Below are 26,110 nucleotides of genomic sequence, written 5' to 3'. Positions count from 1 at the left end.
TATTGCTGGTGTCCTCGTTGTGAATTCCCTTCTAAGCATTTCTGCAATCAAATCTGGCAGGTTCACAGCCCCATTCGAGACTGAGGCTGCTAATTTGGAAATCGCGGGATTACAGTCGAACATGGCAGCGGGAATTATGAGCGCTCCAGGAAAATTGCCGCATGTCAAAACGAAGCCCACGACAGCAACAACCGCCACGCTGCGCCCTTTACGTCCGGCGGTACGATCTGAATTGCTTGGGTGGGAAGGGGGGGATAAAAAAGAGCTAAGACTCAAATGGGAAGCGGCTTCCTCGAGAAGAACAAGAGGGATTTATCTGGCTATCTGCATATTGGCAGCTGCATCGCTTTGACATATTGACATCACTTAAACAATCTGCTGCCGGCTCTCACGGCCGGCCTGATTGCAGAGGCACGGGCAGGAAGGCTCCCGGCCAGCGGGAACAGTCTGCAGCCTTGGTGGAAACGTGCCTCGCCTTCCCCCCCAAAAAAGGGTCCACGTAACGTGGCAGGGGGAGAGCTGCAAAGCCTCGTGCAGGTCAACGGTGTGTGCAAACCCACCCCCGCTTCCAAGGGGGAGCGTGGCGTTTCCGCGTTTCTCATTAAAATCTCACGTGCGGCTGGCTCAACCGCACGCAGTGATTAGCTCCGCGTCTCATGCAAATCGCCGCGCTTCCAGCGAGCGACGGCAAATTGCGTCTGCCAAGTGACAGGCGGGTAGCTGCGAAACGGCGCTCCGCTGTGTTTGCTTTGCTGCTTGCAGAGAGCAGCAGAGTTGACGCTTCCTCGAGGGCCCGTGAGTCCAAGCGACGGAGGTCCCCCGTGCACCGAGCTCCAGCACAGGGCTGCTTCCCCCGGAGGCAATTACGGCCGAGCTGCAAAACTTAATTCCTTGTACTCGCGTTTCGTTTTCTAAATATTTAGAGTTCACCTTCTACTTTCTGCTGCTGCAGGCACAGGATCAGCCTGAAGCCTGTCTGAAGCCAGGCTCGTGCAGAAGACTTTGAATCTTGCCATTTTAAAGGGTTTTTGCTTCTTGTGGCAACATCTGAGGGACGCTGGGGGAGATGGGGAGGAGCTGGGGTCGCAAATCAGGAGCGGGGCCAAGCTGAATCTTAAGTGAACAGTCAAAGAAATCATCAGTTTGGCTTGGTTTTAGAGAACAGCATGTTTCGGGTCCTTTAACCTTCATGCTTTTGAAGCTTTTCTCTGCAGAAAAGGAGGGATGGGGGTATGTGCGCCGTTTCCATTTACAGTAAGGGTCTCAGCTGATCACGTGAACCTGGGAGCTGGGGCGCTACGAAAAGCAGCAAACACCGCGCAATAAAAAGATAGGTTGTGGCAACGCTCGGACTTTTTTCCACTTCTGCCTTCTTTTCAATACCCTAAAACCCAATACTTGGTGCTCCTTGATGCACCTCCCAACTTTGACTACTCATGGAGCCTCAGCATCCCTTTCTAAAAGGATGCTCTTTTTGTAGGTAAGGCAATGGAAGGAAAGGACACGTCTTTCTTGGGACTACTGCTAGAGGCCTGTTCTTCAAGACCAACCTGTCAAAGGTACTGAAACTCCAAAAAATTCTTCATTAAAGACGAGAAGCAGAAAGCACGCACAGAAAGTGAGGAAAATAGACTCGGCAAAGCTTTGGGCAGATGCAAGGATATCTACTTATCGATACACATGCGCGGACACATCGTACAAATGTAAAAGCTTCACCTGACTTCCAAAAAGCCATGTAGAAGAGAAAGACAAGTCTGTCTTCACGTGAGCGAGTCGTTTTAAACGCGGTGTTTCAGTCAGCAGGGCACTAACTGCTGACTGCAGCAATCCAAAGGCACAAGATGCCCTACAGCTCGCGGAGCTAATGGCTAATCTTTCATCTTTCTACCTACACACTGCACACAACCATCTTATAAACGTAAAGATTGCCCCAACTTCTTCGTCGTGCATAATAATTCCTTTTTTTGTAAAATACTCAGAGGGCTTCAGACGGCTGAAGCTCTGGCAGGGGAAAAGCATGCGTGTGTAACACATCTGTGGACGGCACGGCAGAGAAGCAGCGGAGGAAGAGGAGAGGAAACCTCACTCCCATTTTCATATATAACCTGTTTAAAATTTGCTTGACTTCCCCAGTTGATTCATCCACTTCCCACAACTTTAATCCCGAAACGGTTATTGTTAAAAGGAAGTTTGTATTCCCTCAAAAGACAAGAGAAGAAGAAAATGACTTTGTCATATCTGACTGGTTCGGAAAATACAAAATCCAATTCTGAGGGAAGGCAGATAAGGGGAGAGCTATGGAAGAGCCATCAGCTTAGCAAACACTAAATAATGAAGAATGCAGAGACTGTCCAGCATGATAAAACACTCTATTAGCAAGACTGTTTTTAAATGAGTGATAATTGCGGCACATCCACAGCGAAAGGTTATTGAATTTTTATCTGGAGTAAGGGGCCTTTTGACAGCCTAACCACAAAGCCACCAAACATAGCCCCCTTTTTAGCGGGTTTCCCAAAAGACTTCAATATGTGCCCAACCCTGCCTCTTGGTTTCCTAACACGAATAGCTGTGCCCGTAAGTTGGCCATTTACAGTCAAGGAATCTCCGCCAGAAAAGCTGCAGACTTTCTCCAAGGAAGGACAACGGGGCTACCACCACCATGTCATGGGCTTGGTGGAGATATGGTATTTCTGGCAATGCACCAAAAATTCTGGTCCCAATCACTCACTGAAAGCTTTGACAATGCCTTGAGTGAGGCCAAGATTTAATCTCAAGGTGCTGGGACAGAAATGAGTCTCTAGAAAATGGCCAAAAACCTGGACACATGCTTTCTTTCTGACACTCGCCCGCCTGTTAGAAGCGAGGAAAACTCCCCAAATGTTGGGAAAACACACTTCAGCTATGAAATGAGACACAGATACCAGTGTGCAGGATAGCAAGTACCCAGACTAAAGAGTGATACAGTTAAGATGCACATCGAGTTGTCATCGTAACAGGGAGCACCAGACAGACTGCCACTCAACTCGAATTGGTTCCCTACTTCTTCAATAATGCTTTCATTTACTCATCACGCATTGGCCCAACACGCGGTGCGCACGGATGATAAAACCCTACCAGTTAATGGGATTATTACCAGTTAAGGGGATTAATGCTCTTGTTCAAGCATAGACACCATAATGTACCGTTCATTCCAAAGAGTAAAATAAAGCAGAAGACAGAGTTGCTCAAAGGAAGGCAACAGCTGCCCAACAGCTCCAAGCCAGCTCCCGACAGTGAGCTGGGGGAATAACAGCCTCCTGACTTGCATATAAAGAACGAAGCATTCCAGTTGCATTAAACCCGGGTTTCACACCTGCATTTCTTAAAATCAAAGTTACCGATGCTGAAACTGAGGAACGATTTAAGAGCTGGAGCAACTTTTGAATGGTTGCAGAGCTGAGGAAGCCCGCTCCACTTAGGGCAATCTGAGCTCTGGTGAGCTTCAGCCCATGGTAGAAAAAAAATCCTTTATTTAGCTTTACTTTTGGCCAGTTTACTTCCCTTCCTCCCTCTCTCACCCTGATTCTCATTAATATGCTGTGGCTAGAGGCAATCAGATGATCAGAAATTCAGGTGATCAAACCCAACATGGAAGAGAACAGAGCAACTTGTGTGACAGCTGAGCACAGCGGCATTAACATTGTATGACTCTGAAACAATCCTAGGTGGTTTGAACTCTTTTCTCCTCCCAGCTCAGTCCAAGCACATTTGTGTTGCTGTTCTCCTCCTGTCCAGGTGGGAAGCAAGCAGACATCTCATCTCATTTTTCCTCTGTTCTTTATTCTTTGTATTCTCCCCCCAAAGAATTGCGCTCCCCTGTATATCATTGTAGCTTGCTGGATTTGTAAATACTTCTGACTTATACCACCACCTCTGCCCCTCGGCACCACTTTTTCTTTCTCCCACATAGACTGCAGTCAGCTCTATTGATGTTCCATTTATGAGAAATATTCCACCAGGTTTCATTTATAACCATGAGGTCAACAGCCACTATCATTTCCTAACACTGCTAGTTCTTCCTCTTGTTTCAGACATTCCTGGCATTTGTATACAGACATTTTAGTGCGTCGGTATGAAGTTATTACAAAGGAAGATGAATTTTTATTGTCAGGAGGATGCTGCCAAGTAAAATATTACACTTCGTACTTTTATGTTTATTCACGGCTGTGTGTAACATCTTCTCAGAAGCTAGAAAGTCATGTGCGTACACTTTTATGTTTGGAAAATATTGATTTTTTGAAAGTTTTGAGTTTCAGCTAGAACTGAAATTATCAGAGATGTTTCTATTTCTAACAACTGTGACTGTTCGAGCGCAACTCCTCAGCCAAAAGAACTCCCCCTGTAACTAAAATAAAGTTCTGGGAAGAAGTATTTGGCTATTGAATTTTAATAGCATTTACCGTTGTGCTTTGATATTCTTACAACGGACACACTGTGAGAGCACAGCACTTCTTGTTGCTCGGCTATCCAGAACTCCATGTAGGGGTTATAGGAATTTTAAAGCCCCCCGTAACATTTTGGGTCTTTACATGTCAGGTGACTGTATAATCTCGGTTATCATTCTGGATCCCAACAGAGTGATCAAAGGCAGCTGGAGTGCAAGAGCTTAAAGGCTCCTGCTCTAGAGCAGAGCTATAAACCACGGGAAGGATCGTCGTTCAGCCACAGAGAAGCCAGAAGATTGTCATTCAGCCATAGAGAAGCTCTGCTCTCGGGGGGCAATTACTTAAACTGAGATATAAAGTGACGACCTTACTGTTTAGCGCCAGCGAATGGCCCCCATCGCTTTCTCAGAAAATAAGACCGAGGTGATTTTCAATGCCGAATTCCCATGAAAGTTCAGAAGAGCGGGTTGCCCACAGACCTGCTCTTCTGTGACTATCTTCCCCCAGGATCCCGCTCCACTGCAATGTGCTTTTGGGTGACAGCGACGGCACAAACTGCCAAAATGCAGTCCATCCCCAGCATGTCCCCTGGTATTCTGGTATCCTACCAAGCTGTGCAACTTTCTTCGCTGTTAAGCTCTTCTTCTGCTCTACTCCTCATCTACGGTGCCGTGTTACAATTAAACAGATGCTTCCTTCCATGCCTGGGGCAGCTGCATTTAATATAATCCATATTGCCTGCACGGAGACAACAGAGGACGCTCAATGTTTGTAAAACGCACGCTGTTACACTAGAGGGACCGAGGGCAAGGCAAAGCGTTAAAACAAATTTACGGCTACTTCCTCAGGGCCAACCTCTGGCACATCACAGCAGGCAGGCGAGAACCAAACCCCCCGGCCCTAAGAAAAGCTTAGACCCGTGCCAGCTGAGCTAAAGTAAAATCCCCAGGAGTCAGTAACAGCAGAAGTGCTAAGAGACACGGATTAAGAGTTGTCGCACTATTCAGTGTGCGCTGTCTAAATCTTTACAGCATTTGTTTCTCAGCGTACAACCAAAACTCTTTCCGAAAACGATCAGAATAAAAGGACCTGGCATTATACAGCCTATCTATTACAAAAAAAAAACCGTTTAAAAAGAGACGGCTAGGAAGATTGCCAATTGAGTTAACTGGCTGGCTGCATATCCCTCAATTTTTTAAGGAGCAGAAAAGAGAGGCGAGTCTGCTCTTCTGAGCCGCCGGAGCACGGCTGGGCAAGCGCGCTGCTGCAAGGCTGATGAGCCAACGATTTTCAACTTCCAAGGAGAGCAATAATCACACATAGCTGCATCCCGCGGACCGTAGCGCTGCTACTACGGCATGGGATCGAGGTGGCTATCAGGTTGAAGACGTCATCTTCGGCACAGTGCCACCCCATTCAAACGCAATCTGCTGACGTTAATCACGCCAGGGTCCCCAGCGATGTCCACACAACAGCATTGCCGTCGTGGTGAAAAGTATTTTGTGCTATTAAAACAGCTTAATATGTGTTGGTAGAAAGGATTCGGGCAGCAAGCGGAGCCTGCTTGTGCCGAGCTCTGTTTCTGGTGCGCAGCCACAGCTCCGAACGCGAGCCAGCGCTGACCACGCCGATAACGGCGATAAGAGGAGAAGCAACACTAATCACGTCCCTGCGCGCCAGCCAGCCAGAAAAATCACTATTCTCCGGGGTGAGGAGGGAAAGCTGAAGCACGGCCAAGTGAAAGGATCTCGCGAAGGCAACGCAGGCAACCCTTGACGGCCAGGAGCAGAAGTGGGGGCTCCTCCAGGCTCCCGCTTCCCTGTCCTCCCCGCACCCCAGCTCAACCAGGGTTACTTCTGCCTCCGCAGAGCGAATGGCAGTGCCCCGCTGACATGTACACCAGGGCACTCCTCATTAAGAGCTGCTCAGCTTCTCCACTGAATTTATTTTATATCTCTCTATATTTTAAATATTCAGTGAGCTAGTGATGCTTTAAAGACAATGAAACTTGTCTCGGCGGCTCAGCACTGACATCCTTTCCTATAAAACGTCATTAGCAGGGACTGCTGGAAAACTCAAGGAAGCCCTGAAAGACTGGTCAGAGCTTATGGGAAAGGTGATGCTCCTGGCATCCTCACCCGGTGCCCACCATGCAGCCCGAGCCGATGCCACACCACAGCGCTCACCAGGAGGAACGAGACTGAGCTGCTTTGCTTTCAGTGCTCCTCTGAGCTCTCTGAAGAACTGAACGTGCCTAGGAGAGATGCCTTGGGTGACCTGCAAGCTGGTAGAACCGAACTTTGTCAACGGACGTAAAACCCCTTTGAAATCGAGTACGAAGGAGGTCCCCTCCCGTCACTACAATATAATTGTCTAGGTTTCCACCTTTGAGACAAAGGTGGCCCTAACCCGTGGTAGCTACTTACTCTGGGTGGCTGAGAGGCTGGAGAAGGCCGCCTTCGTGCGACCAGCCAACCACTCCAGGCTCTCGTGCATGTTGGCCAAGGCCTTCAGGTCGCTGACGTCGCGCAGGATCTCCTGCTGGGGGATCAGCTTATCTCCCAGGTTTCCAATGAGAACTTCTGACTCTTTGCCGAAAGCAGCCCTGAAACGCAAACCAAAACCACCCACGTAAGTACAGCGCAGGGTCGCTAGGGGAAGAGAGCAGCCACACCACCGACAGCGTCACGCTGGCCAGCGCTGAACTGTTCCAGCAAGCGGCTTCGAGAACTTCATCTGCTGGAGTTTTTAATGCCTCGTTACAAAGAATAAAAAATTCTGCAGTTCACGACACCTCTAGCTCACAATCTCTTAATTCAGTTTTACTCCCCGTGGTTACAAATTGCAGCCCAACCAACTGCAACACCCCTTCCCCCCCCCAGCATTTACACCCTTCAGAGACAGGCAGATGCTTTCCCCGTCTCTCTGTTATATGCATAAATAACATATTGCACATGCAGTTCTTTTAATCTTCCCTTGCAAGTCAGTCCTTCCAATCCCCGAATCCATCTTTTTCATATATACATCAAAAGAAACGTACCACGAAACCTGATGGCTTAAAAGGACAAAGGGACAAAAAAAAGGGGTTTGAATATTACTCTGTGCATTATTTTACTAGTACGGATGCAGCACCTGGTGAAAAGGGACGACCAAGACAAATGTGTTTACACCACATAATGATTTGCACATAAAATCTGAAAAACTTCCTTCAGGGTTTGTAAATGCTCACTCCGGTGTCGCGCTCCATCTTTCACATTCAGATTTAGCTTTCTCAATACTCACCTCCGCAAAGAGCTAGTTTGGTAAAGTCCCGGAAGGATTTTCACGGCGTATTCGCCTCTTTTGCAGGTCAAGAGACTAATCCCAGGAGCAACTCTCCTCCAGTATGACTTTTTGCGTAGCATTAGGATGGAGAATCCTGGGCAATGCTTCCTACATCTAATTACAACAGCTTCTGGATGAAATACTTTATTGAAAGACTCCAAGTGACGGCACATTTGCCATGGTCCTCAGTACACTGTTCCAATCATTAGTTGCTCTTTTTGTAACAAATTTGCATTCCACTTTCATTCAACTTTGCAAACCTCAACTTCCCGTCATTAGATCTTTTATGAACTTACAATGAGGAATCATGCTGCTGAGCATAATAGCTGCAACGAGCTGCAGCAAAATAATTCCAGCAGTGGCATTTTATATACTTTCTAAGTAGTTTTATTGCCAGCATCTCACTAGATTTGTGGGACTTCACTGTCACTTGTGGAAAAAAAACAACTCTGAAATGGTTTAAAATTGCTCAGCTGAATTCATTAAAAGCACAAAATAAAAATAACCTTCACTAAAAAAAAAATCTCTTTGAAGATTTTCTTCTGCTTGACAATGAAAAATATGTTGCCTCAGGGCTGTATCCCTGGTACTATGGTTTGGGAGAAAACCTTCTCTACTGGCTATGTCTGAGGACTGAGACTCAAGGATGTCTCCATCCTCAGAAGAATACAGCAGTGTTAATTTAGCTGCTCCTCTTCTCCATATGATGACGTTAATTTTGACCCATTCCGGCTATCTGAAATAATTAAATCCTTTCTGCACTTCAAGAAAGCCCTAAAAAGCTTTCCTGAATGGGTATTTCTACAAGATTCATCTCAGGGATATGTTTTTTTTCCCCCAGCTCAACCACCCCTCTTGATTTAGGCTATCAAATCCCAGGGGCAGCTGCACCAGTTGCTTCGACGGAAGAGTAGGAAAGGAAGCGCTTGGTGAATTTCTACCTCCTTCAAGGTGGCTTACCCGCACAAAATGCACTAAAACAAGCAGTTCTTTGCAGACTCCAATCTGAGAACTGTTACGTTAGTAGGAGTCACTAGCATGCCGCTACCCACACCAGTGATTAGGAGCTCAGCTTTATCGCAGGGACTCCTCTTCTGACTTCCCACGCACCAAGCGAGGCTTTGGCACTGCTTTGGATGGATAGCTTGTGCGTGAATAACACGGTACTTTCAGCCATGCTGAAAAACGGAAATTTATAGAAAACAAAGCATGGCGTATTTCCTATTTTCACTCCTGGGAGGAATACAAATGAGGTCCTCTATATGACGCTATACCCTAAATTACTGTTCGGATACATGTGATTCTGCCACTCATCCTAAAACAGCAACGCAAGTTTCTATCAAAAGGACAGCAAACACATCTGCTTGTTCTCTTTAACAAATATCTTTGCCTGCAGAAACCCTAATTCACTGCTCCGCGCAATCTATAATAGAGACAACCTGCAATGAGCAACTCTTGTTTCAGAAGATAACTTTTAAGAGTTTTCACGGATTCCAGGAATTTCATTTTAAACCTGCTGTTATAGCAATCGCTTCCTCGAAGCAAATTTTTGCTAGTGTTCTGGATATCTGCTTGAGAGAGTATTCACTACGTGCATTTCTGTCTTTCTATATACTAAATTTGCAAGGCTAGGCGTTAAAGGTAAGGAAATAAAAAAGTGACAATAGAATATGGAATCTTAACTCTTTTCTTGTGAATACTTGCATTAAAATAGCATCTTCAGACCTTTGATTCCCATGCTGTTCCTCAGCCAATATTCTTCTTGGCACAATTACATCTGTAAGTGTATATTTGCGACAGGGAATGAAGAGAGATTTTGAAAATAAAGCCTCTACGTATAAAAAGATCTGCAACCACATTACCCAATTAGTTTTTGAGTTCCCTGATTTTGATGGCTCAGGGGGTACCTCTGGTTTGAATTGCCACGACTTTGAAAATTCAACTCCCATCCCATCCCAACCGCAAAGTTTCCTTTGGACTTTGCCACAACACAACCCCTCATCCTGCAACTCATGGTGAGCTCTCAGAGATGGAAATTTCCAGCGAGAGAGATGAATATTTTAGACAGCGAGAAAACATCGCAACGAGGTGGCTCCTAATGGAGTGTTTTACAGAACTTGAACAAAAGGGAACGCTCCACTCTCCTGAGAGACCTTCAGGTGTGTATATACTCACGCTCAACAAGGAGATTAATATTGCATACCAACTACACAGTGAATAAAGAAAATCCAAGCACATTTCCTCACCGTCCAGCTGCTTCTTTGTGGGCGCTCGTTCTTCCTTATACTTGCATGTGAAGCTAGTGCTACACAGCTTCATTGCCTTTTTAGTCCCGATTCCCGCAGGATTTGCGTGCCCTTCAGTAGGGTTCGCTCTTGGTCTCCTGTTTGGCAGAAGGTGGGCTGCACTAGCAAAGTCCTCGGACCAACAAAGCCCCTCAAGTCTCCCAATCAGTTTGCTCCACTTTCCTAAGCCATCTGCGTTTCTATAATACATGTAAGAGGATGGGAAACTCAAACACTGGGGAAGAAAGGCCAGGGAAGGGCATGTGTGATAAATCAGGATCACCCGCACTACAGTTAAGGCATTCTGACCATGTCAGAGCAGGGCTGGAAAGCAGCCAACTGTCCGCATCAATACTAAACAACGAGGGAAGGAGGCATCCGATGTACCCTTCGCAGCAGCTCTGCATGCACTTACTGCTCCTCTCCCTTTTCACCGCCAAGAAATTAGCTTCAATTATCCCTTTGGCAAACGATGCCGAGGAAACAGCTTGCTGGGAGGGTGTGCGGAGCCACAGGAGTATGACGGTCATGAAGAAACTCTTCATATTTGGGCAAAACTCTGCCAGCCCTGGTCTTGAGAAGCCCCAAGGGAACATGCTGAAGTCCATTTACAGGTGGGGACACTGCAGCACACAGGAGTACCCAAGTTGCCTGAGGCCGTATAATGAGTCGGTGTTAGGGCACATCCTGGAGCTCCAGGCTTCTGCATCCCAACCCTGAGATGAACCCAGCACCACGGACGCTCCCAGCAAATTTATACTTATTACTGCGATTTGCACAGTGGCATTTTCAACACTGCCTTGCAGAGTATTTATTATGCTAATGAACATGTTATACAAAAAGTCCAGACAGAAGGCAGGGCTTGACGTTCACTTGGTAGCTGTATAGCAAATATCCTAAAACCATCTATTAAACTGTGAACAGGACAAAGATCGTTTGATTTCTATTCCTGCACTTTAGCCATAGAGTCTGAATTCCAGCTTGCAGACTGCATTTAAAACCTGTATATAGAAATTACCAAGGCAGACAGATTTCCCCTCGACCATATCAAAGAAATTACTATTACGTTCCTATTTATAAAGAGAGAAAAGGTGGTTTGTCGTCTCATCTCGCTCTCGAGTTTGTTCAACAATCACAAAGAAATTGTGCGAGCAGCAAAAACAAACTAACCCACGTGGGCATTTGCTGCCAAAGGAATCCCTGATTCGCTGCCGCAGGAACAATAACCCCAAACCCAGCCGTCTTTCTGCGGAAGATGTGGTTTCACTTGTTTCAAAGATGCAGCACCTGAAGGTATTTTAAAAATTCAGCACGTGAGGACATTTTTCTCAGCGCATCCAAACAGCATTGCAGTCATGATGAAAAGACTCTGAAGGGGCTCCTTGGTGGATACAAATCCACGCTGCCAACCTAACGTATAGCCCATCCTAACAACGACCGGATTTGAGGTTTACTGGGATTTGAAAAGGCTCGACAACAAGTTGTGCATCTCTATGAAGCGACGGCACGATGGGCGCCAGCACTCCTGGGCAGCTCCGAATCTCTGCTGAGAGGTCAGAACACCGTAGGAAAGCAGACATCACTAATTGACAGTCTTAAGCTGTAACGCCGCACAAAATCATCCCTCTAAAATTTATTTGAATATTCCAGTCTTGCTAAGTTTATATGATACAATTTATCACAGCAGACAAGTAAGTGTCTTATAGTATATTGCGTAGCTTTAATGATGCGATTTAGCGATAGAAAATCTTGTTAAAGCAGTAGCTGTTATTAAAGCTTTGTGAAGAAGTTGAATCTCCGCGGCCCTCCTCTGCCTCCCCTCCCCATCCCTGCCAAGCAGTTTAGAGGCATCCACATTAACCAAAAAACGTACCTCAGCAGAGCTGGGCATTGCTGCAATCGTTTCAACAGACGATGCAATTTGTAGGCTTAACAAAGCCGAAGCTGAGAGATTCTTCCTGAATTCAGGTCCAGAAAAACGTAATCCTCAACTCCTTCCAACTAACAAAAAATCCCCAAACCCACTCCAAACCCCTTCTTTGCCTTCCCAAGACAAGTGCTGGCAGAAGGAAACTTCCTTCTGCGTGTCCCACCTCTGTGTCACAGGGATGAAAGTGACCTGTGTAGATCCGGGTGCTCACTCAACTCCACGGCTCTCGATGAGTCTCTCAACAGCGATAGGATTTGGCGTCTGTTGTGCTCGTGAGGAGCACACGTAGATGCATTTTTCTACAGGATCCGAAAAGTGATCCAGAAGCTCATTTCATAGAAAGGAGCAGACCGCTATCAAACGGAAATGACTCATACCTACAGCAGACCTGGATTCATAGGCCCAGTAGAGGGAAAAAAGGTGTACAGAGCCTGCTGCCTGTCTCCAAAATCATCCTTTCGCCCTCTAAAAATATTGTGAATACAACGAAGAGAGCCTGAGAGGTTGGAGAGGAAGATCATGTATTCTTGAGAGAGAAAGAAACAAGGAAAAGAGAGACAGAAAACTTACAACTGAAAAGGGAAGGGAGAGATAAGAGATAAAGAAACATAAAACATCAAGGATTCAGAAAAAAACTATGCAACAGGCCAAGCATCAAAAGAGAATAAAAATAATGGAAAGTGCCGAACCCAACACTACAAAATACCCACCAGACAGCAGCCGGGACAACTTAAGACTAGCTTATGACTAAAAGCTAATCTTTTAACCTTTGCCAACACCTCCAGGCAGCCCAGAGAGATGTCTCAGGCAGTGATGAGTCTGTCTAGCTAGAGGAAGGGAAGAAGCCCTCTGCTCGAAGGTAGAACCTGAAGTTGGAGCTGCTGCCATCACCAATGTCACATGGAACCAAGTTAAGGACTTGAAGGTGTTAAAGCAATGCTTTTGCCTTCAGAATGCAAATCGGCCGAGCTCATTCCCTATTTTGCCTTCCGGACCTGAACACACTGTTGATCTACGCAACGGGAGGTTTAAACCACGCCGATCCCTTTGGAAGCAGCTGAAGCAATTCAAGCTGTCATCAGGCCTGGAGCGTAGGACCCTTCCGCTGAGTTTACTGCCCCCGAGCAGGCTCCGTGGAAGAGCTCATGGGAGCCCTTCTAATTCACTTCCGTGAGAAAGCAGACATGCCTCCAACCACTAGTTCCTTTAAATCTGCATCCCGCTCCCAGTACTACCCAAAGCTTCACGTTTCGAATAGAGCTATACTTAATTACATATCATCAGCTATGCGCTGTGCCCCAGATAAAAAGCAAAGGAGGTGAGATTTCATTCTCAACCATTTCCAGCAAGCAATCAACCAGCTTTGAGAATGGAGTGCTTTGATCACTACCTCCGCTTGCACGGATAACCACTGCTAGCATCGCTCTCGAGAAGTCAGTCGATTCAGGCTAGCGACATTCAGGACTAGGAGCATTTTAGAGCTCTGGCTGGATAGGGACATCTTTACACGCAAATATTAAGGGCAGGGCAGCTCAGCATCCTTGCTGCCGGCACGCCGAGCTCAAGTGCCACCAAGGGCAGACCGGGGGGCACCCCGGCGTCCTTGCTGCCGGCACGTTCGGAAGGAACCCCGGCATTGCAACCCCATCACTGCCAAGCACAGCAGCGGGTCGTGGCTGGCAAGCCTGTGGGGTCCCAATGGACCATGTCCTCTCCCAGAGCACACAGAAGATCTGCTGCGTTCCACAAGGGAGTTGAGGAGAGTTAGTGGTTCCCAGGATACAGTCTCAATACATCTGTTTTTAAAACTACCTCACATTTTTGTCTTGTCCCACAACGAAACGTTTTTGGAGACATCCCAAACCTGCATATAGGCTCTGGTTTTGCTTCGGAACTACTGTCAAGGCATCAGCATCAACTACATGAAGGGAAGATGAGAGATCCCTAATAAGGAGTCAGGATAGTGTAACTGTCCTGAACAATGACATTTTAAATGATCAAAAGAAAGGTCAGGGGATGATTTGGTGAAGGACCTGCTGTTGCACAGGTATCCTTCCACGTTGCTAGCTTATGGCCCCTTCTTTAGATGCAGAGCTAGTGAGGATGTGCATCAGCAGGCAAACTGGAGGCACAGGGGCAACGAAGGAAGCAGCAGGCAACCAATGTCTTCTGTGGTCAGGGTTATCCTCATTAAAAAAAAAAACAGAAGCAGGGAAAGGAAAAGTCATATTGTACATGGAGACACTGAGAACTTTTTTTTATGGCTCCATTAGCTTTACCCTGAGAATCTGATGCAAAGATAAGTGTTCAGGAGCTTGCTGGTGTCAAAAGGAGAGAAGAAATGAAATCACTCCATCCTCCTCCTAACACAGGTTTGGTATCTGAGATCTGCAACCAGAATAATCTGCCTTGCAACCTTCAAACTAACTTGGGGTTTCCAGAGAAATGCTTTGCCCTGGGGATTGCCAGCACGCCCTTCCTCAGCTCCCCTAACACGTAGTCCCTCTCAGGCGCAACGTGCCCTTGCCACCCCTCGTGCTGCAGAGCAGCACTGAAGACCACGAATTTCTGCTGTAACTCAAGTGCCGCCAGATCTGAAGTCCTTTTTTACACTTCTTTCCCTTGTCAAAGGCAAACCTGGAAATGATACATCTTTAGGTTTTATCACCAACATATCCGATTCAGTAATGAACTGAAGGCTAACCTTTATAAAGCGATAAGGGCAGCATATTTCACACTCACCCCAGTGCCAAATAGCCTTCAGAGCTTTAAAAACTAATTATACGAATAGAGGCATGACTTTTCTTTCCTTTCTCCCCTTGCCAAGTTTTGAGCTACTATAATATGCTCAATCAGGTCTCTTTGTCTGGCCAGCCACACAGGAATATTAATGGGGAGATTCTGTTAGCATCTTACCCTGCCTTTTGACATCTATTCGCAAAAAAGATAGTGGCAGGTTAAGACAACGGAATCAATCACTGTCAACACAGATACGCATGAGGTTTTTGGAAAGACAATGCGGTTGGATTCTTCACTCTAATTAAACAAACGAGTTACAGGAAACCTGGGGAGGGGAAGGGAAAGAAGACAGTGCACTGGTATCTCTTCCTGCCGCAGTTCAAAAACAAGTGGTAAACTTTCAGGACATGTTTAATTTAGCAGCATTCATAAAGGGATGCTACCGAGGAGTTCAGGCACAGCTGTCAGGGTTGTTTTACGTCCAAGCAGAACACACTCCCATGTTTCAGTTTCCTTCCCTTGCATTAAAAATGGAACATGGCTGAGAGAGCTTCAATCACAGCTTGTCCTCTGGAGTCCGTTAAAAATAAATATTTGTTTTAATGCAAAGCTTTTGTTCCCCTTTGAGTATGAGTTCACTCTTCAAGAACAACTGGGCTTCCTCACCAAGACTCGCTCTCTTCTCTGGGCTAGGTACCAATGGAGAGACTGCAGAGCAGGTTCTACTTACTGCAGTTTTCCTCTACTCTTCCCACAAATGATCCCTCAGACAGAAAGGAGATCTCATCTTTCCTCCCAAGATGCCCTCACTTTTCTCTTGTCTGCCCTTGCTGCTCCGAACCTTTCTTTCCAGGAAAGGACGGTTACTCCTGTCCCAGCCAGCTGGAGAGCAGGGTCTGCGAACAAAGGTGGGTATCTATATATCAAGGTGATGGGGTTCTTTCAAATATCTTGTGCGGTTAAACAGTCAGGACGAAATAAGCTCTCCCAGACTCTCTCGTCACAGCAATGGGAGCGCTAACCAGCATATCTGCGGGACCCATTTCCCTTTGGCTGTGCAGCACCGTTCAGGCAGCGAACACTATGGCAGCTTTCCTCCCAATTCATCAGCAACACCAAGAGGAAGAGAAAGAAGCAACAGCAGCAAAGAAATCATGTTACTTTGTAGTAGAAGAAAGTCTGATCAAATATGCTTAAACAGAAAGATGATGACAAAAACTTGGACAAGCAATTAATTTTATTTTGAAGCTTTCAGGAGAGACCTATTCAACCATGGCACAGATTCTTGAGGAATTTTATAAGCCATGTCACTTACCGCCAATGACTAGAACAGGCCCAGACCAATTATTATCATTTAAATGAATGCTACAGGAGCGTTCAAACAGCACTCTGAGGAACTGGAGCTTAAAATACGATGCTCTGGGCAAACAGGGAACCAAGAAAAGAACTCTGTCCTAATGTCTAGGTTGAAAACAAGAAACAGCACAGGGCATGGAGGTTTTCCCAGTGAATTCTACGCAGATGACCTAATAGGGTTTTCCATTCTAACATCTCTGATACAATTGGAGGAAACACTTCAATTAATGGATAATAAAATAACATCAGAAAAGAAATGGACATTAGGATCAAGATTTTGGCTCTGCTCAAGCCAACGCGAGCTTGGCCATCAGTTGTAGCCTGGCTGGTAACTCACACTCACAGATGAAGTTCAGCCAGTAGTGCCCAGCGTTACACCACGGGAACTCTGTAGTCCCAAGCACACCGGTCAGAAATCACGAGCTGGTAGGACATCCCAGCTCATGCCAAGGTCTGATTACAGACCCCAAACAAGTCTGAACAGAAGAAACAAAGGAGAAAGGTGAAGGCAAAGATGGAGGCTAGGACTGAACCCATGAACCTCAATAAGAACAAGGACTGCAGAAAGACCTCACAGGCTCTTGCATGCTTCTCTCTCTTCCAGTATCACTGCAGATTTTTGAAACACTGTCATGCTGATTATCCCCACTGCAATATGAGCAAACACTTCTGTGACTAGACATATTTTACACTCTCTGTCGTTCCTCTCTCTAGACTGCATCATCTTTATGTTATTGTTCCTGAATTCAGTGAATAAGTAAAATGACAATCTGGGCAAATTAGACTTTAATTTTCAACAGCTTCACTTACTCCTACAGTTTTATAGCCAAATGCCAATCAAGGAAGTGATGAATAGTGATGGGAATCACAGACAAGCTTCGTAACTTGTTGGAGCGACAAAGGGGACCGGTTTCTTCAGGATGCGCCAATGATTCAGAAACTAAGCAATTTACAGTGTGTGGGGAAAGGCAATCTGTCCATTTGTCTCTTCAGCAGTTGTTTTAGGCTTTCACTTTCCTTAAAAGAATAGACAGAAACAACCTTGTCTGGATACAATAACCTGCCTCCAAAAGAATCCCCTCTGGAGGTACCACTATTTTTCAAGACCTGTGACCTTTTCTCTCTCTTTTCATAGCTCCTGGGCTTGGGACAGAGGTGAAACACCACAGGGCCATCGCTCAAACACAGGGCAGCTTTGGTGACAATGTCAGCTCTAGGAACTCCTGCCCAGTACAACCAGTTGGACTTCCATGAAGTTGCAGTGTGTTGCTCTCTCCATTGCATGGGCACTGGCGTGGTCAGGGCAGCACCGTGAACCAGGGCAAGGAACTGCCTGAATTAAAATTTATTCTTTCTCTTTCTCCTGCCACCCCACCCACTTTCCTGATCTGGTTCACAGCGCAATTCTTCAAACAGCCGTGTCTGAACAACAGAGCAAGCAGGAACAAGCAGTAAGGGCAGGAAAGCAGCAAGCTGGCACTGCCATTGAAACCTCCATATTGAACCATGGCCTCGCTCTTCTGTCCTTGCTGGATCAGAGAAGAAGCTTCACTTTCTCCTTTCTCTTGAAGGATAAAGAACTTCAGGCAGGTTTATCTCCCAATCCATGATGAGACAGGCACTGATAAGCAAGAGTCCAGAAACATCCCAGAAACTACAAATTTTCCCAGTGATTTCTTGTTACAGTCAACAGAACCGAATCCAGACAACACACGGAAATTCTTTCGACAGTAAGTTCTCAGTTCAGCAAAGCTGGTGCCTTTAAAATCATATGGCCTAATGGCACGTGGGCTCAGGCTTTATTACTTTACTGAAGGAGAGACCACATGTCTCAACACCCTTTTATACCTGGGAACACAACAACTACACAAACACCATTATTTTGTTTCCAGCAGGTTTTACCGCTGTCGCTACTGTGCTTCAAAACCCTTTTACAGCTTCAACTATGAAATATTTTACCTTATAAAGTCTTCCTCTTCCTCTCTCTTGGGTCTCAATTGCTTGGGCTGAGCCATGTTGCTCCAGTTGGGCAGAGATTTCAGGAGCCTGCTAATATCGTCATCCTTAGCCCAGGATCCGCTGATAACCAGCTTTTCGTCTGACTGCACGATGCTCCTACGGGAAACCAGCAACAATCATATTAGTGCATAGCAAATCGTTCTTGTCGTGTGATTCCACAACTACTCAATAAAATCCTATCACATACAAATGTGCAAAGCACACAGCAGTAATGAACAGGTCCAAACAGGAATTCAACAACGAACGTAATCTTCCGGGCAAGGCAGGGCAACGTGGATGGATGTGATAGGAACTTCTCTCAGACCCACCTCCCTAGATGTACCTTTATTAAGTCCCTGAAGGGATAAAGGGCCAGATTCTCCCTTCCCTTGGAAGTCATTTGACTTGCAATCGTTTGCACAACAGAGGAGGTGATTCTGTATGTAGGAGAGGGAGAAGGTAGTTTCTCTATGGCTCATTTGTTCTCTGCAATCTCAGTTGAGCCTGCCAGCCTCTGCCAAGTGCGCTGTGACTGCAATGTGGAAACCTGCCGAGCAAGGTCTGGGTGGAAGCCACCAACTCAGTGCACACCAGCTGTCCCAACTTGGGGAGGACATCTGAAGCAATGAAAGGGAACGAAGGGTCCTCGATCTTCTCTCCAGCTATCCAAAACATGTAATAATAGAGATTTCAGCTGAATCATATGTACGGGTAAAACTGAATCAAAGATCACAGCACACTCCAATTATGAAGACTTTCCCCATTTAATATTTTTGGCAGTGTAACTAATCCGAAATCCTCACTGGCAATTCCAGGAGACAAAAGGGATGCTGTATTTGGAGGAGTCAATTTTAGTTGCGGAATTTTTGTGTCAGGCTTGCTCATGAATGACCATCAGCGCACATTGCACGGTCCTCGGCAATGCTTCCTGTTTCACTGGGGTGCCAGTGAGCTGAGGGGGAAAGTGCTCTCCCACTCTTGGGTTGTTCAGTAGACTGCAAGGATCTGGGAGGTATTTTTCTACCTCTTAAAAAGGGCAAGTGGCAGTTAGGGATAGAGACATTTCCTTCTAAATCCTGTCCCCAATTTCCTTCTCTGGCAAGACTTCCAGAGGCTCTCTGTGTCTCTGCTCTTCTTCTACAAAGTCCACTCATGGTAACCAACTGGACTGCTTCTCCAGGACAAGAAGAAGCAGAGGCCACCACACACCGGTCAGAGTAAGACCATGGTGCTGCCCACTCTGATGGACACCACTAGGTCTCACTCTTTTTAATGGGAACTTGACAAGATCTCCATACAAAATAGCACTGTATGAATTGAAAAAGGAAGCATCAAAAAGACAAGGTCTCAGAAGGTCCTCTTCCTATGGAAATGCTTAGCTGCAGATTAACAACAGAATCAAGATCTCCCCCATGCTCTACAAGACTGATCGCCTTCTACTGTGCGAGAACACAGACAAGGCTCCAGACCTGTGTTTGCCCCTCAAACACCCAGCATCCCTTGCTCCCAAGGCTACAAGGCATCTAAAAGTAATTCGTATTTACTGTGTCCTACAATGGAAGGGAATGAAGAGGTGTAAATGCTGGATGGATCTATTTCTGCAACTATTATTGAAGAAGAACTGGTTTCTCTGCTATGGACAGCCACTCTGTCCTTCAAAAAGAATCAGAGGCTTGATGCTGGATCTTTTAACGGAGAACTGGAGTTGCTGGGTGATGCACTATGGATTTATCTGTGCAGGTTCAGTCTGTGCCAGCTCAATCTGCAACCTGCGAAGCTCTCTCCTGGGCTGCACAGAGTGCGGCGGCTGTACTGCTTCTGGATCCAAGCCAGCATGGTGCATACGGCAAATCAATCTCAGATCAGTCAATAGCATTCAGTCTCTGATTTTGGGAAGGGTCATGAAAGACCACAATAAAGACCCTGCACCTTTGTAAGGGGTTATGTGGATTAACCAGTCTCATTTTAAATCTCCTGAAAGGTATGTTGTGGTCAATAAATAGAAATAAAAATAACAACACACTGAGTATACGAGGTTCAAAAAGCAACACAGTGAAAATGGCACTGAGACACGAGCCAACACTGATCTGTCTTGAAACAGAGAAAATTACTTCTTTTCCCACCAGCGCTGAGCAACCTATTTTTTTCACCCACCAAGAAAACAACCTCTGCTCAGTAAGTACACGCTATTTGTGAAAATGAATTTGTCACATACACTTACGTATGAATTTTACTTATCTTTAAATTTCATGTTCAAACTGCCACAAACAAAAAGAATGAGTTTTGTTTCCAGCCACAGAAGACCTCAGCATCAAAATATCAATTTGGCCTACTGCTGCTATTAGGAACTCAGTGTTTTTCCATTTACGAAAAGGAAGGCTCTACCCAACACCCTAGCGAAAACTAAGAAAAAAAAGATAGAAAAAAAAAAACGCTCCACCAGAATCTTTGACATTTGAGACAGAAAAACTGAATTAGATGATTTCTGGCCATTTCTCTGCTGAGGCAGGACAACTGTTCCATAGACTATATTAGCCAGTGCTTTGTCCAGTCTGGATTTAAATGACTACAGTAATAGACTGTCCCTTGGGAGTCTATTTCACAGTTGAACAAACACAATTCTTGGACAAAAAAAAAAAAAAATCCTGATAGTGTGCCTATGTTTTACTTTACTCAGTTTCTTCCCATTACTCCCAGTAATTTTCCCTATAGCAGCCTCAGTACCTCACCGCTCTTACTGTTTACACTCTTCAGTTATTTACAGACTTATCACAGCCCTTCAGAAGCCTAGGAACGAATGTCATCTTTGGGAGTCTTCTGATGAGTTGTACAGAGGACAGAGCTACCTCCCCATTTTATGACCCATTATATCCTCTGTCCCGCAAAATCCTATTGCTTTTTGGAGTGGGCGTCAGGGGAGGAGGAAGAGGATGCTGTTTTGCTGCTGTATCCATTTGCAAACTCAGATTGAGCTTGGGGTGTCCTTGCTTTTCCAGGGTTATCATTTTCCAAGAGCTGAGACCACGCTGTTCTTGTCTTTCTTGCTTCTTAGTGTTACGTCATGCACGGGACCATATGCCCCTGGGGCTCTGAGCAGAATTCTCCACTGAACTCAATAGGGAGTTGGATTTAATCAGCGCTGAAACACTGCTCTGAACCAAGTGGGTCCCTTTGAATTACTTCCCCATTCTTCTCATGATTGCGACGTCTCCTGATTTTTATTGACATGCTGGTTTTAATCCAACCACTCCCTCATTAATGAAGATGCTAAAGAGGGTGGAATCATCAGACGCTCATTTTTCTCCATCAGTTACACCATCCCTTCTCACAACCCGCTGTTTCTAACACCTCAGCCAGTTTCCAACCTTCATAACTTCCTATCAATGTCAATCTAATTCAGGTCCTCAAGCGAATTATCGCAAGACATGATGACATGTTTTAGCATATAGCTCACAACGCTTCCTTTCAAACACCTTCCCCCTCCCCTCCCAAGCCCTATGAAATTATTCCTGCCACTGTAATAGGGTTACTTGTTACCACCAGTGCCATAAGCTGCTCATTAATTCACAGCTCAACAGGCCACGGAAAGTGCCACCTGTGGGGCTGGTGGCACCCAGCTCCTGGAAGAAGAGAGGGAATAGGTGTGATGCTTGCAAAGGCGACGGTGTACACGCGAGGAAGGTTGTCCTCTCCATAGTTCAGCAAGTTTCGGTCATCAAACATCCGCTGGCAGTAGCATCCCAGCTCCGCATCACTGCCTGCCCTGAGCAGCAAGCCTGTCCCCAGACATGGCCAAGGCTTTTTGTTAGGAAAACACTTGGGGGGCAGAGGGGTGATTGGACTCCGTTGCTTTGTGCCAAATGTATTCAGGAATGATTTTTTCTCTTCCCAGCACCAAGGTAACGTTTCCATAGTGAGGTTTGCTCACGTTGGTAAGAGTTTAAAAGCAGGTGCTCAACCTGATCCAGGTACTTTATGGCCTGAGGAGGACATATTCCTGCTTCCAAAAAGCTCTGAGAGCCAACAAGGCAACTTACAGCTCAAAAAAGTAATGTGAGAAAGGGGAAGATGCCAATAGATTGAACCAAGTGGCAAGGGCACTTCCTTGGGGCTCAATAAACCTCAGGTGACTGCGGACCCCCCCATGACATCTTGGATGAATTTATCTCCCCCTCATTTTCTTATCTATTAAAGGGGGGTTAGTTTTATTTTGCTGGCTGGAAAGCGGGAACCATAATTTCTTTTTTTGGCAACGTTTGGAGAGATTTAGGCCCAGTTTTACCCCACCTAATTGTACAAATTTAGCAGAGACACTTAAGCTAGCAGGCCAGCCACTACAAGCTGTCTTCACAGCTGATGGAAAAAGCTGGGTACCTCCAGAGAGTTTAGCCAGGTTTTAATAAAGCTGAATCACTCTCTGGAGATGTCCATCTCTTTTTACAGACTGCAGAAAGCAACTGGGGTGACTGGTCCCTTAATTCAGGCTCTTCAGATTGCAAGAGGATGGTTGTTCAAGGAAGAGAGGATGAAGAAAGATCGATAGAAAAGGGGTGGGGACACAGGACGGAGCTCAAAGTTGGACAACTAAATATGAACGTGCAACTTTACCGTGAACATAACTAAACATAGGATAAATTATTGTAGAAAGATATGGAAACAGCTTAGCTTCAGAGCTGAAGACAGCAAGGTTTGTCTGAGAAGGGTGGTGGCGAGAAACTAAAAAGAAAGATTTGTATTAAGGGCAGCTACCTTCAACTGGTTAGATTTTCCCCTGTCCCTAAGGCTCCCTGTACTGTCTCCTGGTACCTCCCAAAGCCTAATAAAAATGGTTTAACCATACTGGCTTAACTCATGAACAGAGCTGGTTTCACAGAAATTTGCCAAAGCGGCTAGATGTGCGATGGAGAGCCTCAGACTCCAGAAAAGTACTGCCAGCACAGCAGGAGGTTTTGTGGGTCTGTCTCCCATTGTGGTTTACATTTAAATTCTCCCCTTGCCTTGGCCCGCATGAACTATTTGGAAAATATAATCCACATTTGCAAACAATTTGTGTCAAACTGAAACTGCGCTTCTTGCAAAAGTAATTTGCTGGAGAGATCTCATCTAGATCAGATGAAACACGCTTCTGAAATTCATCATCAATTAAAACACGAAAGTCCATAGTTACTATGTATATAAATATCTAATCCATTCACATCCAGCCCCATTAGTTTCTTTGCACTCACTGGGAAAATCAGAACAAAACGGAAATCAAACATGAAAAACCTCAGATGTGAACTCCTTAGTGCTATCTATGCTGTAAAGAACTCTGAATAAAACACTTATGCTTTGAGGAGCCTGTATTTGAACGTTTTTGATCCACATTTGCTCATATTCTCCTTGAGGAACCGTGCACGCAGGGAACGATCGAACGCCAGGCACAGACCTTGCACAAACCCTCCCTCCGGCTTCCCAAACTGTCGCTATCTCGACATCCCACCGTTCACTCCAGCTGATTAGAGCAGCTCGGCTCTTGCGAGGGTTGTGCCGGGATTCCGGAGGTGATGGTGGTACCTATCGCTCCACGTGTGCCCAAGAGAGAGCAGATGCACGTTCCCTGCTCCGACAGCTTCGGCTCGTCGCGTCGGCCCGGACAGCGCTCTGCGGAGTCTATTCTGATTTTAGGCAGCTGTAAACCATCATCCCTCCACTCACTTGAATACGACAACAGCTGAGGATTTGTCCTTCTAAAATCCTGAAGGAAAACCGTGGTCCGGAGGGTGAGAGCGTGCAGAGGCATGCCAGCACAGGAGATCCCTGCAGAGGGCACAGCTTCCTTACGGATGAGCGAAGGTTGCAGAACTGCTCCCGTCCCCGCTATGTTGCTCTGATTCATTTGAAATGGATATAGATTTCTATTTCAGTCAGTCATTTGCTAGCAGCAAAACTAGAACATTTCCTGTTTTTCCTCCTGCTGTAATCAGGGTATTGCCAAATTAGGGCTGTCCTAATTACTCCTCAGCAGGTGCCAAAGCCAGGAATGGTATCAGGAAAGGAAGGAAGGAAGGACCTTTAAGTTCAAGCCAAAGAAATTACTTCTATTGTCTGGTTCCAGTCAGTAAAGTTTCATATAAAATATGCACATTTTGGACACACATGCAGCTACTAAATTACATCAGCTTTTGGACAACGTTTACCCCATATATGTGCTCACTGCTAGTGTTGTTATTATTAATAATACCAACGATCCCATATGAAGCCACTTGGCAGACGAAGCTTCTTCTGAATGAAATCAAGCAATAGGGAATAATTTATTGCAGCTATTGGTCAGAAAACACAAGGGCTTTTTCAGCTTCCCCTGCTATCAGCAGCCTCAATTAGCTATTAAGGGAGATTAGGTACAGAAGCTATTATAGCTCACATTACCACAGCCGCTTTAGTATCTCGCACTCCAAGTATTTATCCCTGCAGCGCGGGGCACGCTCCCGGCCCCTCTCTCCGGGGAAGGCCATTTTACAGATGGGCAACTGAGATGTTCAGAAAAGAGGTTATTGACCAAAAGTCACCCAGGAAACCTTTGACAAAGCAAGAGCCCGAAGGAATCAAACTCCAGCTCCCTGTGTTTAGCTGCCACACTGCCGTCTAGGAAGCAGGTAGAGACAGGGCCCCCCAAAAATGCTGATGAACACAGACATCTCAGGATGGAGCATGTTTGATGACCCTTTGAAAGAAAGGTTTCGGGAAAGTCCCACAAAATCCAGTGTGTATATATGGTGTGCTGTGGTTAAGAGTTCCTACATTGCCATGAGGTTCGAATGCCCAAATCTCAGTACAATTAAAATATAGCTGTTTTTTCAAATCTCTTGAGAACACTCATTTTGAAGGATCTGACTTGCTTTATTGGTATATACAGCTATTTATATTAAAGATGATGCCTTGTGCTGGCCATCTCCAAGCTGAGATCACTTTTGCCTGATTAAGAGAAAGGCCACATGGTTTCTAAGCTCTATTACCACTGTCACCCACACTGAAAGAGCATAAACCATAGCATGAAGTGTACGAAGTCACTGGGGAGCCAAGACTGTTGATATGCCAGTGACCATTACTTCAGATTTCTTTCCCACCTATAGAGAAATTTTCTTGACTGTCTCAGAAGAGATGATTTCTAGAAGTAATTCCTTCCTACTTGCGTTAAAAAAGCAGAAGTCCAACAGCAGCGTCTCCAGCACACGTAGGTTTCTGAGCCCTCCTCCTTCCTCCACATCCCTCCCGTCTCCTCCCCCCGAACGTGATGAAAGAAAGGTGATTTGCTTCACTTTACGAGCACGGCTACTTCGTGTACCTGTAGGCGAGAGTGCAGGTGTCCTTGTACTCTTGGAGTTTCACGCACACCATGTTGAGGAACTGATCTGAATAGGCGCTCAAGTCATGCATCAGGTTCATAAGGTCTTGAACAGTCTTCTCCACAATTACTGTACTCTGGAAAAGAAAGACACCAAGACAGAATGACGACCCACCATTTTCACACTACTGTGAGGGGAGAAATTGTGGTGTGCCGGCTAGTGAACCCAGATCACCAAAGACGGAGAGCCATCTGAATAATATTTTGGGCAATGTTGACTGATTAAGGGTTGAAGAACACCCCAAGGTATAGGCTGCAGAGGACCAGGACTGTCCCAAACTCACCGTGGCCTAAAGGCTGTTCAGGGAGCTTTAGCTAACGGATGCTGGATTCTGATCGCAATCGTTAGTAGGCAAGAAATCACATCATAAAAACAATCATCAAAACAATCGCTAAATGGCTTCATTCAGAATTTACACGTGCATACTGATAAGCAAAAAAGGAAAGAAAGCACAAGTGCGAATCGTGGGTTCAGTGTATATTTTATTCAGCCTCCTTAGGTCCTGTTAATTAGTGTCACAGATGCAACCGTACAGCTGATTCTCCCTGCCTCTGAGCAGCTGCTGGAATAGTCCAGGCTACGAGTGCCCTAAAACAGCATGAAAGAGGAAAAAGCAGAAATCACGCAAGATGGAAGGCGATGGCTTAGAGATTTGATTATCGGTTTGAAACA

General features: G+C 45.8%; 1 protein-coding gene across 1 annotated transcript in view; it reads right to left on the bottom strand.

Moving 5' to 3' along the window:
* The window catches only part of EXOC4 (exocyst complex component 4), a 390,836-nt gene that overhangs the window by 52,949 nt on the left and 311,777 nt on the right, over window positions 1–26,110 (bottom strand). Inside the window, exons 12-14 of the mRNA XM_013946956.2 lie at window positions 25,378–25,514; window positions 18,018–18,173; window positions 6,851–7,029 (exon numbers count right to left, since the gene is read on the bottom strand). Coding sequence (XP_013802410.1) covers window positions 6,851–7,029; window positions 18,018–18,173; window positions 25,378–25,514 — 472 coding nt within the window. The remainder of the gene's footprint in view (window positions 1–6,850; window positions 7,030–18,017; window positions 18,174–25,377; window positions 25,515–26,110) is intronic.

The sequence above is a fragment of the Apteryx mantelli genome, chromosome 1 (genome assembly GCF_036417845.1).
Source record: "Apteryx mantelli isolate bAptMan1 chromosome 1, bAptMan1.hap1, whole genome shotgun sequence".
NCBI lineage: Eukaryota > Metazoa > Chordata > Aves > Apterygiformes > Apterygidae > Apteryx > Apteryx mantelli.
The sequence above is the reverse complement of the archived record's forward strand: the minus strand, read 5'-3'. Positions and strand labels throughout refer to the sequence as shown.